General features: G+C 37.2%; 1 protein-coding gene across 2 annotated transcripts; it reads left to right on the forward strand.

The window, feature by feature from the left end:
* Positions 1 to 224: 224 nt before the first annotated feature.
* ttc14 (tetratricopeptide repeat domain 14) lies at positions 225 to 13,355 on the forward strand. Of its 2 annotated transcripts, none has more exons than XM_014475117.2 (12): positions 225 to 766; positions 1,943 to 2,070; positions 3,417 to 3,616; positions 4,257 to 4,341; positions 5,263 to 5,392; positions 6,065 to 6,220; positions 6,523 to 6,594; positions 7,572 to 7,691; positions 8,600 to 8,722; positions 9,931 to 10,048; positions 11,210 to 11,316; positions 11,427 to 13,355. In XM_014475117.2, the coding sequence occupies exons 1-12, from the start codon at positions 630 to 632 to the stop codon at positions 12,271 to 12,273; spliced, it is 2,223 nt and encodes a 740-aa protein (XP_014330603.1). In that variant the 5' UTR covers positions 225 to 629; the 3' UTR covers positions 12,274 to 13,355. The 2 variants fall into 2 exon arrangements, with proteins under 2 accessions (XP_014330603.1, XP_023195743.1); XM_023339975.1 differs by having other exon boundaries at positions 1,946 to 2,070.
* The last annotated feature ends 234 nt before the right edge of the window (positions 13,356 to 13,589 follow it).

Below are 13,589 nucleotides of genomic sequence, written 5' to 3' on the forward strand. Positions count from 1 at the left end.
AGGTTTTGTATGAACACTGTTAATGTCAGCTCCTTTTGAGGGATTCAAAGTAACACTTTGAGGGATTCAAAAATGTTTCAAATGTTGGAATATGTTTTAAAACTTTACGACAAGATATAGCTGTAGATTGAATTTCAAAAAAACTGTCAGAAGTCAAAATTTGACCGTCACTTTAGTTCCTAGTCATAACTTGTTTCTTTCTGCTCATTTCAGTGTAACACAGTGTGAGCATGCGCGATGGTCCGGAGCTAACAGCTACGGTTTCAGTTTAGAGTATTTGAGCTTACTTTTATTTCTAAATGTAGCAAATGGTCTGGATTGTTTGAGTTAAATGAATATTATATACATTTTATCTATGTTTAGAAGCATTTTGAGTCGATTCAATGGTTTTAAATAACACTGTCTGCTTACTGCGGGTCATTAGCGTTTTGGTTGTTAGCCTCAACAGCTCAAAACAGCGCTGAAGCTTAAATTACCAACAGTCCCATGTCTGTTTTCGACTTAATGTTACTTATGTTTGTGAACGATTACTTCTCTTAGACGTTTCTAAGCTCAGACTGTTAGTGATAACCGTCGGCTGGAGCGTTTGTCTTGTGAAAAATGTGACGGCGTGTGGAGAGAGGAGCAGGATGGACAGAGACTTGTTGCGGCAGTGCCTGGTCCGCCATGGCGAGACGCTGTTCAACAAACTGAAATGTGAGCAAACGGAAAACCCAGACTTCCAGGCGGTGGTGACTGACCTGTGCAAAGCCACGTATGACGGAAGGTATGGCAGCATGTCGGACTCGCGTTTTTCTTCGACATTATACCTGAATTTAAAATTATTTGTACACGTAATTTATCACATTTTGCTCACAGGTGCATTCAATGTCTAAACAAGGATTCGAAGAACGGCTATTTCAAAGCTTTTGGGTTAAAAAAGGTCCTTTTTATCCTTAAAAAAGTGTCGTTGCTAGAGGTGATAAGGCGTTAGACTTTTATCGCGATATTTTGTTATAGTATTCTGATATCGATAAACATGATTAAGAAAACTCAGGGTTTTTTTTTTTTTAGGCAACTGTATGGCTGTGACTGCATTACACAGCAGTCATTCACCACAAACTCAATTACATTTATTATAAAAACATTCTCATTTGAAATAGGTTTCTTCAGAACACTACTTACTTAAAAAAGTATGATTTATATCACTAACCTCCACACAGTAACTGCATTTAATCCTACTGTCAAATTTATTGATGCTCTCATGGACCAAAAAGTGAGTAAATGAGTCAAAATAACTTTTTTCCATAATACTGTCAGTTTTTTTTTTATAAATCAAAATTAATTCGCTTTTCACCATAAATGATGAACAATGTGATAAACTACCCACCCGTAGTGGTTTTAGATAGATCTAAATATCTGTTTTTCCATTACAAACAATAAAATACTTACTTTTTGTGAATTAGTATGGACATGATGCTGTGAAACAGAGTAATAATCTTAAATATTGAACAAACTTACTTAACACATCCCAACTACATGTTTATTTAATTTATTTTCTGTTAGAAGCTATAAAGTTAGTTTACATGTGTAACCCTTATAAATCAGATACAACAACCAAACAACTACACCCTGGAATCTGTTCTGGTTTTATGGTTTGTGTCTTTCCAATGCAGCGTCACAAGGTCGCAATTTCAACTTATGCCTTTCTGCATACGTCAACGCAGCTGCCTCACATGAGACATTAATATAAAGTTTTGCATTTGAAAAGCATTTTTTTGTTAAATGTTTTTTTTTCTCAAATGTACAAATTGCTCTTTTCACTTTCTTTCATTCTTAACTTTATCTCTGTCATACATAGTAGCATAGTAAAGTTTTCAAATTGTTATGTGTGCCAAACTCAGCTTAATGGGTTTTGTGGGAACGCTGCTAATTAAATGTTGTTAAATTGTTGTGTGTGAAGCAGAGGTGAGGAACATGCCAGTCCACTGGTGGAGCAGTTCATCGCCAGGAAGGCTGACATTCTCTTCTGCCCGGCATGGAAGACCGCCAACCCGCCACCACAGGACGATGAAGAGGAGGAGGACGGAGGTGTGTGTTGATCCACTCAAATTAGAAGCTTCTTTTAAAGCACAGGCCAGGTTTTAGAAATTCAGTTCAATAATACTTTGTTCATTCCAAAGAGAAATTAAATGTTATTGTAACTCAGATCATCTAAGTATCTTCAAGGAGTCATTGTGGTTTCTCATGATGTGGGCAGGAAGGATTTCCAGTAGCAGTCAGTCTTGCAATCAGTCTGAAGAGGCCTCTGACTGAACACCGTTGCTGCATTTCCATTACAGATGTGGGCAAAACTTTGTTTTTACACTAATGTTTGCAATTGGGGTGTTTCTATTAAGTAAGAAGTACAATTAAAATCACACGAATAAGTTTGTTTATGCGATAAGTCATTAAAAAACACGCCACCATCCTCCTGTCACTTCCTGTCGTCTTCTTTGACTTTTTCACCTGCAGTAACATCTGGTTGTTGATTATGTGACTTGATGTGAAAAAAGTCTTTCCATTGAAATGCATTACCACCAAAAACGTTTAATTGAAAAACATGATTTGTTTTGGAAAATTGCCGTGTTTCTAGTAAGCACATTTATTTTCACAATTCCAATTTGTCCAGTTTTTAGGTCTGTGTGAACACAGGTAGTGTCATGACTGTCTCAACATGCTAACAGCTCAATTTCAGGACGATATTTTTTACAGTTTTATGTCCTGGATTACATCATTGGTTGTTGGCAAGCACTGCTATTCCACCTCAATTGCTTCTCACTGCAAAAACACAAAATTTTACCAAGCAATTTTGGTCTAGTTTGTAGTGCAAATATCTTATTGTACTTGAAATAAGACAAACTAATTTAAAGGTAGCTTTCCAGCAAGATACAGTGGCTTATTTTAAAGTAAATAATTCCTTCACGTTGATGAAAAAGTTCTAGTTCCATTGGCAGATAAATTCACTTATAGGAAAATGTTAAAAGTGAAATGCTCTGCCAGTGGAAATGGAAATTTTTAAAATTAAGGAATTTTTTTACTTAAAACAAGGTTATATTTCTTGCTGAAAAGTTACTTATAAATTAGTTTTGTCTTATTTGAAGAGTATTAAAATATTTGCACTAGAAACTAGAATTACATAACTTTTCTACATAACTAAAGTCGTTATGTAGACCAAAATTACTTGGTAAGGTTTAGTTTTTTTGAAGTACTGCTGCTTCTTTTTAAATCTGTCTGGTTATATGGTTAGAAAGCGAGACATGAATAAGTAACTTTATTATTGAGTTTTATCTACAAAAAGATTCAGAACAAAATGATTGAATATGAAACAAATAGAAAGCAAAGCTTAGTTTATGATTCCATTTAGTAATTCTGTAAATGTGTGTGTTCTCTTGCAGAGCCTTATGCCATCATGCCACCAGTGGAGGTATTCATGGAGCTGCCGTATGAGGAGAGAAGATCCATGATGTACAGGGACTTGGAGAGAGGCGACATCGTGGTGGGACGCATCAACAACATTCGGGAATATGGCTTCTTTCTCACACTGCTGTGCATGGCAGGAGGCCTGAAGAGAGACATAGAGGACCTGGAACTTTCTGTGAGTCTGCGCGGTAAACTTGTGGAAAAACCTGATTTGTCAATTTCAGAGCTTTCATGTGTGCAGCAGCTCTTGAATTGTTGAACGGCTGCCAGCAGGTATGAATGATATTTTATTCCGGCCCACAAGATGAATTGTTTTGTTTCCGAAGATCCTGTTTCTGTCATGTGCAGTGTGTGAAGTCACGTAGTTAAAAAAAGTCAGGTGATTGTTGTTATTCCATGAATATGAAGACTGCAATGTAACGTAACCAGACTGCAGCGCATAAATATAACATACATTATTCTTTGTTCACACAGATATACAGTATGTGCTCATATCAGTCTCACTGCAGGCTCAATGTGAACCTCTAAAATCGCAACATTAACTTGGCCTTTATAGCTTTATTTCTAATTCTAATGTTTTTACAGTATTCTCTAAAAAACAGCCTTCATAGAGGAATCATATGAAGCGAAGCTGCTTTACAAGAACAGCTTCCAACTGCACTGTTTTAACTGAAAGCTGGCATGCACATTTCACTGTTATTGGTGTATTAAAAAAACTATTCAAAATAAATAAATGATGCTCAGCCTGGCGGGCCGCCATATTTATGATGCACTGTACAGTTATTTTGTCTGTTTTCTGTTGTTTGTGCTCTCAGGCTCTTTGTCATGTCAAGGAAATTCCCTCCACCAGCAGCCATGATGATCCTCTCTCCTACTATCAGATCGGAGATTTGATTAAAGGTGTGTTAAATGAAATGGCGGCATGAAATATAAACACAGATAAAATATAAGGTTCATTTAATAGAACAGTTTAGACGGCAGTCTGTAAGCCACTAAGGAAGAAACGAAAGCTTGTTTAGTATTAGCACCCTCAAACGTAGCTCAAAGGCTACTTTAATATTGTAAAGTTAGTCTGTTCAGCACAGACTGATGACTTTACCAGAACCAAACATGGAGAAGCAGCATTCAGCTTCTATGCTCCACAAATCTGGATCAAACTTGATTGCGTTTGGCAAAGTGTAATGTTTATCACTTTTTTCACTATTGGTAAAAGTTTTTTTTTTAACATAAATCACTTTGAACTGCCTTGTTGCTTAAATGTGGTTTACAAATAATTAAGGATACACCGATAAGATTTGAGCCGATGTCGATATCCAATGTTAATATTGCTGTTATGGCCGATAACCGATATTTACCGATATTCCATGCATTTCACTACCGTTTGACACCCTTGGAGAACAACAAGTTAAAAAATTAACATTGGTTGTTCATTTTGGCCCATTTTTATTTATTGGACTGATACCAATAGGTTAAAAAACCAAAGTCAAAGTTTATTTATGTAGTGCATTTAAAACAGCCTCAGCTGACCAAAGTGCTTCACAACAACCACAGCATCACAGGTAGATAAATGATGAGGCAAAAAATAAAATTATGTTCAGTGAAAATAATAAGACAATTATAAAATTGGCAGAAAATACCAAAATCTAAAAGTGACAAATACCGATGTTGGTGCCGATATATTGTGCATCCCTACAAATAATATCAATACTGGCCCATATTTTCAAATCGGTGCATCCCTGCTGACATTTCGTTAATGTTTTCCATCTTATTTGATGGTAAAAAGAATCTTTCCTGAAGCAGTTTGTTTATTTTGCTCTGCAGCTGGAGTGAAAGACATCGATCGGTTCCAGGAAAAGATCACAGTGTCCCTCCACCAGGCCTCGCTTTCTCCTAACCTGGTTCACATCAAGCTGGGTGTCATAACCAGAGAAGATCTGCCCACACACTACAGGTAAAAACGCACTGAACTCTCTGAACCACCGTGTGGTTTAGCTACAAATACCTGAGCAGCTATTACACCAGGCAGTCGTGCTGCTCAGTAATACAACACTGATTGATTCGTCTGTTGCCTGTGGAAGTTCAAGTGTCAAAAGTGGTGATATTTTTGTTTAAAGCAGATTATTTGATGTGAAAGTTTAGCTCAAAATGCTAAGTGATAAATTCCTAAAACTTGAATAATCATCCAGTTTTCATTAAGGTTCATTATTTGTGTTACAGCCTGTTGAAATAAGCAGCAAATCAATTAATTGCATGATAAACTAAAACGAGCTCAATAATCATTTGCTTGATTTATCATTTTTTATTTTTTCTCACTTTCTGCCAAAACCTGCTGAAGTTTTCAGTCTGCTGCTTTGCTCTCAACTAGACCGTTTTTGAAGAATAATTTTGTTCATTATTTATTTTATTTCATTGTTTCTATTATTTATTTTGGATATTTAAAATGTCTTCCAATTTTTTAAATTAAATGTTCGTTAGAATTTAAAGTTTATCGACTTTTGAGAATGTTTTATATTCCTTGAAAATGGTCTCCAATCAACAATATTATCGTTTATTACAATAACTTCTGGGACATTTTATCGGCCAGCAGGCTTTGTTACAGTGACAGTTTGTGTTTGTTGCTCAGCCGTAGCGTTCGCGCCGCCGCCGACTCCAGCGAGACGTACGAACGAATCCTCACCAGGTGCCACGGCTACGAAAACCCGTCTGTGGTGGAGTATCTGCTGCAGAAGGTGGGAATCAGTGACACCAACCCGCCGTCGATGATGAGAGGGTTACAGTGGTGAGCTGTCTAAAAACTGTTTCATTTTTCATGTTTTGCAACAGCAGATTTTGATCTCTGTTTTGCTTTAAAATAATAGCGTGGAGTGAAATGCTGGATACTCTGCTGTCACTGAAACGTGTCGTTCTGATTCTTTGATCTTGTGTTTCCTGATACTCACATGGCTCCAAAAGTCAACAACAAACAAGTTGAACAGCATTTCTCTCATTGCTGTGCCTGGCACAGTGCTGCCTTTGTTTTCTACTTATCACCTCAGATGAACTTTATAAAGTTTCTGGTTTTGTGTTTTTTATTCTTCACAGTAAACTTTTCCAGAAGGAGGATTTTGCTTCTGCAATCAGAAAGAAGCAGTCTGCATCCTGGGCCCTGAAGTGGTAATGTTACTCTGCCAACTTTATAGTTAATATTAGGGGTGCACCGATTTATCCACCAGCCTGTTTATCGGCGCCGATTTCCTGAAATTGTGACATCGGTGATCAGCTGATGTTTACATGTGAAACCGATCTTATCCATCAATCTCATCTACCTCAGCAATGGTCTAAAAATCAGCCATTTTTATTAAATAAAAGAGTAATTTGGTGTTATTGAATGATTCAGAAACCCAAGCACAGTGTTTTTAGCACTGTTTAGGTTTATTTAAAATGAATTAAGTTCATTTTATTTGCACAGAATGATTATCAAAAACATGGAAGTGATGAGAAAAACTCACAAATACAGACCGTGTGGAAATAAATATAGTCAAATTTATTTCTGCTGTCATGGAACCAGCAGTGGAAAGGAATGAAAGTACCAATCTCAAAACAAATATTACGATTTAGGGCAGGGGTTTTAAAAGTGCGGCCCGGGGCTATTTGTGGCCCTTTGACTGACGTTGTTTGGCCCCCAATCTTTCTTTTAACTCAACAAACATGCAAAATTAAAGTAATAATACAAAATTTCTGCAAAAATTATTTTTGAGAGTAACCTCAGCCCTAATACACCATTGTAAAAATCTACATTAAATATTTATTTATTTTTCTTTTAGGTTAATTTTTGTCCTGCAACTACTTTTGAGTTTAAAATTTTGTCCCACATGGCAAAAGGTTTGGACACCCCTGATTAGGGTGATTAGATGGGGTGTATATTTTATCACTGTCCTCTCCTGACAGACCGTCCCACCAGGTCATGTCTGCATGTTTTCAGTTAACTCAGCGACTTTCTTGCTATTTTTAGCGAATTTTCAGACAAAAAAAAAATTGGTATGGACCAAAATCGATGGTAAGCTGCAATTGGTGCACCCGCCGCTAATACAGATATAATATCATCTGTGGTCGTTTGTTAATTTACCTCCATACAAACCTGTTCTCTGCAGTGTTCGCGCAGGTGTGGACCACTTCAAACATGGCCGTCACGTGGAGGCCATGAACGAATACAACAAAGCTCTGGAAATCGACACCAATAACGTGGAAGCGCTGGTGGCGCGAGGAGCTCTGTGGGTTTACTTCCTTACATCTCTGTTTCCTTATCTTGTGCAGATTCAATTGTCTCTCAGCTTTATAGATTATAAGCAGCTATTCACAAATTGAAGAACAAAGTGTTCTTCAATTTGTTCCTCATACCGATATGACGTATGAGGAAGAATATTTTCAATCCAGCACCCCTTCCTGTTCTGTAGAAAATGTGAGGCGTCTTTATCTTGTTGCCTTTTGTTGGTCTGTGTGTAGCAATGGACTCAGATCTGAACCTTCAGAAACACAAACACAGTTACAAAGTCGGCCTTTTATCACCTGAAGAACATTTCCAGGATTAAACGACTGGTGATTCTAGAAAAGCAAGAACCAAACAGCATTCCAGCAATCTGGAATAAGCTTCCAGAAAACTGCAAAACAGCCGAAACACTGAGTTCCTTTAAATCAAGACTAAAATCCAGTTGCTTTAGATGTGTATGGAAGTTTTTAACGATGGCACTTGACAAAATTGGATTTCTGTTATTGGTAAAAGAAAGGCTTCAATGAAAAATCTGCAGAATGTGTAATTCTTTTTTGTATTTGATTAATTGATTAATCAAACACAGAAAACTGCAAAAGAGCTGAAACGCTGAGTTCCTGTAAATTCAGACTAAAAACACAACTGATTGATTTTGAACCATAACAACTGAAACTTTGACCAACATATTTGATGTGTATCGATGATTTTAATGATGCTGCTCCACAAAATGTGATGTTGGCTGCTGGTTTCAAATTGGTGACTACATGATGTTTTGATGATATAATAAAAAACGAATAAAGTAACTTCATTGATTGATCGATTGATTTTTCCTACTGCAAAGATCATGTTGGCGCCGTTTGACTAAAATCTCAGATGTTATCTCTCACATTTTCTTTTGTTTTCACTCCCCAGATATGCTAACAAAGGCAGCATGGTGAAGGCTATCTCGGACTTTGAGCTGGCTCTGGAAAACTGTCCGGACCACCGGAACGCTAAGAAGTACCTCTGCCAAACTCTGGTGGAGCGAGGAAAACAGTGAGCAGCGCCTTTTGCTTTTCAAGTTGGATGTGATTTTTTTTTAAAATTAAATAACAGCGATTCCCCATTTCAATTTTTTTGGGTACTTATTTTTGAATAAAAAAGATAAAGTGGTTAAAATGTTAAATTTTTTCTCTTAAAATAAGGTTTTAATAATTAAAAGTCTGCATCTGATTGAGGCTGGTTAATGAAGACTAACAAGGCATTAAAACATTAAACGTTACCGTTCCTGATCTTGATTGAACAGAAAATCTGTGATGGCTCATCCTGCTGCTGCTTGTTCAAAAATGATAGAAATTTGACTCGTACATGCAGATGGAGACTTAAAGATTGTTACCAACATAATTTTCTCACACAGAAAAATGTAAACAACACAAAGAATTCATGATTCCATAACCAATTTTTAACAAAAACTAAAACCAAGATTATCCAGAGATTTTTACTGGAAAGCCGACTTGCTGCAGCCAAATCAGCTTTTATTTTTCTTAAACGTCGTCAAATATAGCAAACATTTTGAAACAAAGCGAGCCAAATCCTGTTGTTCTTACTGAAAATAAATGTATTCAACAAAGCCCAAAAGAAACTGAAAACTAGATGTCTTTCGTTTAAACACATAAAATCTGCTGCGGCTTATTGGGTCATTGTAGAAAAACTCAAACAAATTAATAAAAAATTTTGAGAGTAATCTCAGAAATTCTCTTCATAGGAATAATGATAAATTTAAGTGCATGAGGTTCTTTAATATTTGCAAAGCTTAGAAACACAATCCTGATTATTTTAGAAAGTTTTGCAGAATCAAATTTTTACATAACAAGTTTCACTGTCAGGATGTAGAAAAACTTGTTTGTATTCAGAACTAACATGAAACCTGCTGGCTCAGTCTAATCGTAGCAAGTTGTAAGTATTAATTGATTAGATCTGCATAATTTAATTGGTTAAATTATGAAAATCCATTAAAAATATTTTTAAAAAGCCATCAGATTTGTTTCGTGACGTCATTTGTAATCCGGGAATAAAACTCATTTGAAAAAAACTACCTCTGATGTTTATGTTATTTCAGACAGTGAAACATGAAATCTGACTTCCTGTTCCAGTTTCCCATGAAGTTTAAAGGTCACTGCGGTGCAGGTAGCTGTAACTGGGCCGTGAAGGAAACGCAACGAATGTTTTCACAGGTTTCTGTTCTGTGTCTTTGTGTCTTACAGACTTGAAGAGCAGGAGAAACTGGTGACAGCGGAGGGATTGTACAGGAGAGCGTTGTCTCTCGATGACTCCAATCTTGAGGCCAAAGACGCCCTGCGCAACATCAATGACACCATACAGGTGAGCGGGGCAGAACACCTCCACACGTCAAAATACAGGAGAATCCTGCAGAACAAATTACAATGTTAGCTACAAATCTAAACAAACATGTTTAATTTGTCTTAGAAAGTAAACTGTACCTACAGGTGCAGTAAAAAAAGCAGAACTTTGTTACTGAGTAGTTATATTTTTCTTTTGAAAGCAAATAATTATTCAAACATTTCATACGTTTAGTGGGTTTTTTTGTATTTTAACGTAGAGATTCAACAAACTGAACTTGAGCCTTAATTTTTTATCTGATGGTAAAAAAATTTTATGTTTAACAACTTGACATTTTTTAGTAAACTTGTTCTATTGTACTGTATGTTTGGGGTTTTTGTATTAAAGAAAATCTGTTCTATAAATAAAGTAAAAAAAAATATTTAATGTAAAAGGAATTTCTTTGTTGTCTCACAATAAAAAAATAAAATAAAGAATAGTTTGTTATTAATATAAACACCTTGTGACCTTTGGATCAGCAGCCAGCTGATGAGAAGAAACTGTTGGTTTTCTATTAGCTGTTCATAATGTGACGTTGATTCATTCGTAGTTTAATTTGTAGTTTATTGTGAAAAGGAATCGTTAAGTTTTTTATTTAAATTTAGCTGTAAACAGTTTCCATTTAATGTCGGGTCGCTGGGCGTCGTCCTGACTCTAAGGTTTGTAATACTGATGAGGTGTTTGGTATGTTTGTGTTTCTGCTCCACCTTATACTCTGACCTTTGACCTCCTGACTGCCACGACTCTCTGCCGCCTGCCTTGTGGGGGGCTGGAAACGCATAAACTGCTCTGTGCCAACGACTCTTCGTCCCGTGGAAACCGGTGCGCGGCTCTTATACATGCTGCCAAACACGGTAACGTTGAAACCTTTTTTTATTTCAACCGAAAACAAATGTTGTTTGAATCGCCCGGACCTCTGTCTACGGCCGCCAATATTTATGGGAAATATGTGACTGTTCATTTCTCCATCATTCTGCAACACATTTGACTTGTTTATTAATTTTCCTTTTAAACTTTAAAATAATAATCGTGCGACTTTATGGATGGATGTGGTTTTGGGGCTTTCTGAACGGTGTGAATGTTTTTGAATCTGCTGCTCGGGGCTTTTTGCCTGCATGCTGCTGTCGTGCCTTGTCTGTAAAGAAATCGATTCGCTTGCGAGAAGAAGCGCTTGCTAAGGAGGAAGTCAAAGCGACAAGCAGCCAGACCAGCGCTGAGAAATTACGTAAGATCTTAAAAGAGGAGAAAAGGTAGGTTGAACCTCGCCGAGCGCGTAACGACAAGTCAGATTAATTTTCTTTTTCAAAACAAAAATGCTTTTCCAGCTGGAGGATTTTTAGCGGATGTCTCTCGTTTTTAGGGCGAAGAAGAAACATAAGCGATCCACTTCCTCCTCTTCGTCCTCCTCCAGCAGCAGTAGTTCTTCTTCCTCGTCGTCTTCCTCGTCCCGCAGGAGGTCTAAGAAGAAAAAGAAAAAGCGGAAAAAGTCCGGGCGAGGAAGAAGCAAGCACCGCCGGAGGAAGAGTGAGGAGGGTAAGAGCGGGAAAGGCAGGATGGAGAAAGAGGAGGAGGAGGAGTTGGAGTGGTTTCCCGCGCCTCCCAACACCTCCGCCACTTTTCTCAACCAAAAGGGGGGCCTGGTGTTTGGCGGGGCGGAGGAGGACGGGGTGGGGGGCGACGGGAAAATCAGCCGGCTGTTTTCTCTGGCAGCAGCTTCAGAGGAGGAAGAGTCGGATTCTTCCCACAGACAAGGGAAGAGGAGGGACAGAGCGGATAGTGGGGCGAATAAACGGAAAACCAGCAGAAGCCCGAAGAGAGAGAGAAGAACAGAGAGCAGGGAAAGATGGAGGGAGGAGAACAGAGCAGGAAGGAGAGAAAGAAGCAGCGTGGAGGAGAATCACACCAGGAAACTATCCAGCTCTTCAGCTGAGGTGGAGTATTCCCAGAAACCGGAATATTCCGGAAGGAGCAGGATTAGACACGACTCCTCCACCAGGAGCTCCTGTGATGGCGGTAGGTACGAGAATAAGGAAGAGAGGGAGAGAGAGAGAACGTCGGATCCAGAACAGAGTAAAAAAACGGAGAGTTCTGGAGATCAGAACGGCCAGCGAGACGGCAGAAACAAGAACCTCCCGTCCAACCTGCTGGACATTTTCAACCAGATCGCTCAGTTCGAGAAAGAAAAGGGGGTGAAAGCAAAAAAATAAGAGTTCACCACAAAACCAGAACTACGACAGCGTATCAAAACCATTGTAGATATATATACATAAAAAGGAGGACTTCTCTGCCAATAAATTTGGGTGTTTATGAGCATGAACCGAAATTTACTAGAATAAATTAGAAATTTCTGAACTTCATCAGGTAATAATCTGCATCAAAAGAGAAAATTTGAGTAATTTCACATATTTCCTAGAAGAAACATGGAAATTACCCTTACATTTTTGACTTTTGGAAATTTTCTGTTTCAAAAATGAAAGATTTTCACCTTTTTGAGCAAAACATTTCTAATTTTTGTTTTTTCAGAAAATTTCTGGGATTCATTAAAAAAAAAAAAATTTTTCTCACCAATTTGACTTTAAGCTCATTCATTTTTCTTTTAGAAAATTTCTAAGATTAATCTCAAAATGTCTGAGTTTTTCTTGCAAACTGTTTGAGCTCAGAAATTTGTTTTATTCTTGAAAACCTCTGAGCTTAATCTCACAATTGTTTTTTGGTGGAAATTTTCTCCTTTTTTACATATATACACAACGGCCCTAATTGGCCGTCATGTAGAAGAGACTAAACGAAGGTAAAATGATATTTGTTCAGTTTAATCTTTGTTCATGAAATCCTCCAGGGCCAAACCTCTTGCTTGTTGATCTTTTTACTTTCAGTGTTGAATAAATGAATAGTTTACGCTGACACGTCTTACCTCTTCTGATAAAATCCAGTCTTACTTTCCGCAGAAATATTTCGTCAAAATGTCATGAAGACGTGATTTTGTTTACAACATCTTCCGTTGTGACCCATCTCTTTGATTTCCCCGTTTAGAGGAGAACCGTTGATTATTTTTTACAAATTACTAAAAAGACTTTTTTGTTTGTTTTACTGTTTTTTAATGAAACCAGTTGCCTTTTGTTCTGCTGTGTGCCATCCTGCAACTTCCTCTTCACAAGAAGCTGATGGTTATGCTTCTATTCTTTCTTTTTTTGCCTTAACATAATATTTCAGCTGTAATCAAAGAGTATGTCACCTGTCATAAAACCATCTAATATGAACCAATAAAAGCATTAAACCTGTGGAACGTTAATGCAGTTTTTTTTATTTCTGCTTCATCATGATAAACCTTACCACCAGTCTGTATTTTATATTTTATTTTCCCTTCACCAGTTTTAGAAAGTAAATATATTTTCACCAGTTCTCTTCAGATATGCGAAGAAATTACACCATATATGTTTGATAATAATTATAACTATTATTAAACATATATAATACAACATATGCAGAAACTGAGGCAAATAAAGGCGTTGAAGATTAAACGATG

This window comes from Xiphophorus maculatus, chromosome 9, assembly GCF_002775205.1.
Source record: "Xiphophorus maculatus strain JP 163 A chromosome 9, X_maculatus-5.0-male, whole genome shotgun sequence".
Lineage (NCBI taxonomy): Eukaryota > Metazoa > Chordata > Actinopteri > Cyprinodontiformes > Poeciliidae > Xiphophorus > Xiphophorus maculatus.

What these genes read in the sequence shown, in the direction of transcription:
- ttc14 (XM_014475117.2), top strand. Translation starts at nt 630, where the DNA reads ATGGACAGAGACTTGTTGCGGCAGTGCCTGGTCCGCCATGGCGAGACG. An exon ending in AAAGCCACGTATGACGGAAG is followed by an intron (nt 767 to 1,942) that starts GTATGGCAGCAT and finishes TTGTGTGTGAAG; the next exon opens with CAGAGGTGAGGAACATGCCA. An exon ending in GCATCCTGGGCCCTGAAGTG is followed by an intron (nt 6,595 to 7,571) that starts GTAATGTTACTC and finishes TGTTCTCTGCAG; the next exon opens with TGTTCGCGCAGGTGTGGACC.